Source organism: Cajanus cajan, chromosome 7, assembly GCF_000230855.2.
Source record: "Cajanus cajan strain Asha chromosome 7, NIPB_CcT2T_4, whole genome shotgun sequence".
Classification (NCBI taxonomy): domain Eukaryota; kingdom Viridiplantae; phylum Streptophyta; class Magnoliopsida; order Fabales; family Fabaceae; genus Cajanus; species Cajanus cajan.
The window spans coordinates 33,601,931-33,607,556 of NC_138523.1; the positions used below are offsets into that span (position 1 = coordinate 33,601,931).

The 5,626-nt window shown below is 50.1% G+C and overlaps 2 protein-coding genes across 2 annotated transcripts; both read right to left on the reverse strand.

Moving 5' to 3' along the window:
* Positions 1-357: 357 nt before the first annotated feature.
* Positions 358-1,437, reverse strand: LOC145949964 (uncharacterized). The gene is made up of 2 exons (XM_083060870.1): positions 854-1,437; positions 358-637 (listed from the first exon to the last, which is right to left on the reverse strand). Exons 1-2 carry the CDS (start codon positions 1,435-1,437, stop codon positions 358-360), a joined length of 864 nt encoding a protein of 287 aa, XP_082916996.1.
* Positions 1,438-4,202: 2,765 nt separating this feature from the next.
* On the reverse strand, positions 4,203-4,871 carry LOC145949965 (uncharacterized). The gene has a single exon (XM_083060871.1). It carries the CDS (start codon positions 4,869-4,871, stop codon positions 4,203-4,205), a length of 669 nt encoding a protein of 222 aa, XP_082916997.1.
* Positions 4,872-5,626: the final 755 nt, after the last annotated feature.

Genomic DNA, 5,626 nt, shown 5'->3' on the forward strand with positions numbered 1-5,626 from the left:
CCATTTAGGTGACAACTTGTTTCTTATCTGTGTTAGTTGAGCACGTCTCAAAACTAGGTCTCCTACAACAAAGTCTCTTGGAACGACCTTTGTGTTGTACTTGAAGGTTGCTCTTCTCTGGGCTGCTACTTGATTTATCCTTGCTCTCTCCCTTGTCTCTGCGATCAAGTCCAAATCGACTCGTCTTCCCTGGTCGGATTCTTCTTCAGAAAAAGTTGTAGTGCGTACTGAAGGCTCTGCAATTTCGATCGGGATCATGGCGTCTGTTCCGTATACCAGGTTGAAAGGAGTATCTTGGGTCGACGAATGAACAATTGTGTGGTACGACCATAGCACTCGGGGAAGCTCCTCCACCCATCAAGCACCTGAGTCTTGGACACGCTTCTTCAATCCTGACAGAATTACCTTGTTGGCCGACTCCGCCTGGCCGTTAGACTGTGGGTGTTCAATAGAAGTGAATGTCATTCGGATGCCGACCTCTTCACAAAAATCACGGACTCTCGCACTTGCAAACTGTGTCCCGTTATCATAAACGAGCACTTGAGGAACTCCGTACCTGCACACCACATTCTTCCAAAGGAACGCCCTAACCTTCTCTGCTGAGATGGTTGCAACTGGCTTCGCCTCGATCCATTTGCTAAAATAGTCCACAGCTATTATCAAGAATTTCAGTTGCCTTACCGCGATCGAAAATGGACCGAGAATATCAATACCCCACTTGTGGAAAGGCCAGGGGGATAAGATTGAATGTAGTCATTCAGCTGGGGAATGGTGCAGGGTCGCGTGTCTTTGGCACCCATCACACTTTTGGACCCAATTGACGCAGTCGTTCCTCAAGGATGGCCAAAAGTACCCTGCTCGGGCAACTTTGTACACTAGGGCTCGACCTCCGATATAACTTCCGCACATTCCACTATGCACTTCATCCATCACTCTCTGTGCTTGCGACACGGTCAAACACCTTAGTAGAGGAGAGCTAAAGCCCCTTCGGTACAGTCTTTCATTGATGACTACGAACCGGGCCGACTCCCTTTGCACCAACAATGCCTCCCTTTTGTCCTCCGGCAATTCCCCCCGAGTCAGATATGCGATGTATGGTCCCATCCACGAATTAAGCTCTTCCTGGATGAATAGGACACTTCCTTGCACCTCGTTTATACTCGGCTGTGTTAATGTCTCTTGGATGACTGACCGAGTAGCCTCTGTCTTCTTTGTGCTTGCTAGCTTGGACAAGAGATCAGCTCGTGAATTTTTCTCCCTAGGGACATGATTCAGCGAAAAATTGGTAAAGCCAGCCGACATGACTTTAACCTTTTCCAAGTACCGAGCTAGTTGGGGATCCTTCGCCTGGAAATTTCCCGCTACCTGCCCCGTCACAAGTTGTGAGTCGCTCCTGGCCGACAGGCTTGTTGCACCCATTTCTTTTGCCAAAGTCATCCCTACTAATAGTGCTTCGTACTCTGCTTGGTTATTGCTCGCACGAAACTCGAACCGTAGTGACTATTCCAAGAGTATGCCTCCAGGACCCTCAAGGACGATCCCAGCTCCACTGCCGCCCAAGTTCAAAGCACCGTCAACGGATAAGATCCACTCACTTTCTCCAGAAGAAACCTCTTCGGCGGGTGAAGTCAACTCCACTAAGAAATTGGCCAGTGCTTGAGCTTTGATGGCACCTCTCGGCTCATATTTGATTGCGAATTCCGACAGCTCGATTGACCATTTCATCATCCTCCCCGCCAGGTCAGGCTTTTGCAGAACCTGCCTGATCGGGTAGTCCATTCGGATTACCATTTCGTAGCTCTGAAAATAGTGTCTGAGCTTTCTCGAGGTTATCACTAAGGTAAGCGCCAACTTCTCGATCTTTTGATAGCGGACTTCCGCCCTTTGTAGCACCCTACTACCAAAATAAACAGGTAGTTGGGAGTTACCTTTTTCTTGCACTAGGATTGCGCTGACGGCGTTGTCGGACGCCGACAAGTATACCAACAGAGGGAAGTCGATTTGTGGTTTAGTGAGGATTGGCGGTGAGGTGAGAGCCTGCTTAAGTTCGCCGAAAGCTCTTTCACATTCATCGGTCCACGCAAAGCGATCGTTCTTCCTCAAGCATTGGAACAAGGGTAACGACTTGTCCGCTGCCTTTGCAAGAAATCGAGAGAGGGAGGCCATCCTCCCCGTCAACTGCTGAACCTCTTTTACTGTCGCAGGACTTCTCATATTGATTATTGCGGAACACTTATCAGGATTCGCCTCAATACCACGATGAGTCAAAAGGAATCCGAGGAATTTCCCTGCTTGGACGCTGAAAGAGCACTTTGCAGGGTTCAACTTCAGCTGGTATCGTGCCAGAGTGTCAAACGATTCCTGTAAGTCGAAAAAATGTCGAGACACGCTAGGCGACTTGACGACCATGTCGTCTACGTATGCCTCAACATTCCTTCCCAACTGATTTTCCAACACCTTGTCCATGAGCCTCTGGTACATCGCCCTTGCGTTCTTCAAATCGAAAGGCATCACCTTGTAACAGTAGGTGGCTTGGTCGGCTATGAATGCTGTTTTATCTTCGTCGGCAGGATGCATCCTGATCTGATTGTACCCCGAGTACGCGTCCATGAAACTCAATAATTCATATCCCGATCCGTTGTCGACTAGACAATCTATGTTGGGTAGCGGGTATGAATCTTTTGGACAAGTTTTGTTTAAATCGGTGAAGTCCGTGCACATCCTCCAGTTTCCGTTGCTCTTTCGTACCATTACCACATTTGCTAGCCACGTCGGGTATTGGATTTCCCGAATGTGACCAACTGTCAACAATTTCTTCGTCTCCTCGGCTATGGCCCTCTTCTTATCCTCTCCAAACTTTCGTCGTTTTTGAATCACCGGCTTCGCATTGGGGTCGACCATGAGACGGTGACATAGGAAGTCGGGATCAATGCCTGGCATGTCGCCAGCACTCCATGCAAAAGCCGACACGTAGCTCTTCAATACGGTCAGCAACCCTTCCTCATCTTCTTTAGCCAAAGACACACCAATCTTGACCGTTTTTCCCTCGGCCAAGCTAACTTCCTTCACATCTTCCGCTGGGGCTGGTCGGGAATCGAAGTGAGTCATCCTCGGATCTAACTCGATTGACTGGACCCCCCGATCAACCTGTGTCACATATAACTGTCTCCTCGCCCTCAGGCTGTCCTCGTAGCACTTCTTTGCGACTTCTTGGTCAACACAGAGGACCCCAACCTTTCCGCTGGGTAAAGGGTACTTCAGCTTCAAGTGGGGTGTGGAGACAACTGCTCCCAACTTATTCAATGTCGGTCGTCCGACTAATATGCTATAGGACGACTGAGCATTGACCACCAGGTATCGGACAGTGATAATCTTCATGTGGTCTCCCTGGCCGAAAGTTGTCTCCAAGTTGGCGCATCCCCTAGCTGTTACCTGATCACCTGAAAAACCAACTAATGTACCTGCATATGGCATGAGACGGTCAGTCAGAATTTTCATCCCGACGAAAGCTTCCCAAAACATTATGTCCGCCGAGCTGCCTTGGTCCACCAGTACGCGTTTCACGTTGTAACCCATGACTATCGCCGAGACGACTATCGGGTCATCCTCATGTGGGGACACACCTTCGAAGTCAGCGTCCGAGAACGTGATAGGTGGCCGAGATGGTTTCACCCAGTCTGAGACCACGATAACACCAACTGAGAGTATCTCTTCCATGCTGCTGATGTCGGGCCCCCTCCAGCGAATCCCCCCGCTATAGTGTTTAAGTCTCCATGGACGGCTTGCTGGTGAGTCTTTGTACTTTTTTCTGGAGGATCTCTCGGGGGAGACCTCCCTTCACGCCTTCCTCTTCTGGTGTCTTCTCTTTCACGCCTACGTCGCCTGTCGGACGAGCCCTCCTCCTGCTTCCCTGCAATGAATTTTTTTAAACGTCCCTCCTTGATGAGGCGCTCAATCTGTCTACCGAGAACGAAGCAATTCTCGGTAGTGTGCCCATGGGTCCGGTGGAATTCGCACCAATTGGTTTTATAGGGTCCCAACTGTCGGTCAGTCACCGCGGGGAACTCGAAAAGTGACGCGCTGTTGACGTCATGCAGTACGTGCCGCCTGGGAACGTTGAGTGGAGTAAACTTCTCTTCTTCCCTATTGTGTGTCCACTCGGCCCTTGGCCGACCGACATGATCGTCCTACCGATAGTTACCCTATTTTGTGTTGTAACGATCACGTCGCTTAATCCAGTCCGACCGCGGTTGGAGATGCTTGTTACCCTCCTTATTACTGCCCCCTGCCTCTCGGCTCTCCGCTGCTCTCTTGCTGATCTGCCCTTCCTCCATCTTAATGTGACTCAGCGCGAAGGCTCTCACCTCCCACATTGTCTGGCAATATTCTCTTTCTAGCGCGATGTCGAAAGCTCCAGACCTCAGTCCCTTCTGGAATGCGATGAAAGCCATCCTTTCATCCAAAGATGCTATCCTTAAAGCGACCTCATTGAATCTTTGCAGAAAGTCCTTCAACGACTCTTCCCGCTGCTGCTTGAGATCGAACAAATCTGACGTGATCGGCGGCTTCTTCTTGTTGGCTGAAAACTGTGCCATGAAGAGCCGACTGAAAATGTCGAAGTCAGTAATGGACCGGTCAGGGAGACCGCTAAACCAGTCAAGGGCGGCTTTCTTGAGCGTGCCCATGAAAAGTTTACAGCGAACTTCCATGCTCCCACCGCAAATCAACATTTGAGCTCGGAAATCCGTCAAGTGCTGGCTAGAGTCCTGCGTTCCATCAAAAGGTTCGACTTGGGGTATCCGATGATCCCTGGGGATGATCTCGGCCTCTATGGCTTCCGAGAAAGGCCGAAAATCCCTGGGGACGTCCATCATGGCGTCTTCCTCCACTGACCTGGTACTAGCTGCTATTCTGGCCTACATCTCATCTGCTCGCCTCCTGATCTCCTTATTTTCTCGTTGGATGGCCTCCTCTCTCTCCCTAGATCGTGCATTCTCCTCCCTTAAGCCATTGATCATGGCCATCATCTCCTCCATGGTAGGGGGTTGTGAGTTGTTATTGTTATTGTCGCCTCTCGCCATGGTAAAGTGTAGGTTTCTTGTATTTCTTGGGGCGCAGGAAAAATTTCACCGTAGCCCCACGGTGGGCACCAAAATGTTCCGGCCAAAGGGTGGACTAGGGTTTTTTCCTAGATCGTGCCTTAGAGCCAGAGCATTCAAAAGTGTAATTTGCCCTCTCAACTCTAGGGTTTTTAGTTTTATAGTTTCTCGCTTACGGGCCTCCTAGGCCCCGAGAATGTAGGAATTTCCTTAACTGTCTAATCTAGAAAATATTTAATGGTGAGTAGTGGGACCTTGTTCTTACCCTTGGGTGGCTCCTATATGCCAAGGTTAAATCGGTCCCCGACCGACTAGGTCCATATTAAATGCACCATCGGCTAACGGCCGAGTAGGTTCTCTTGGGCGAGTTAAGTCGGTATCTGACCAACATAACTTATCATAGAGGGTCCGAGTCGGATATATGCCGAGTGACTCCGAGAGAATGGGTCAGCCAGGGCCGTAGTCGACTGGCAAAATGGGGAGGGACCTGGTCAGCATCCGACCGGGACGGTACACTTGCCTTCCAG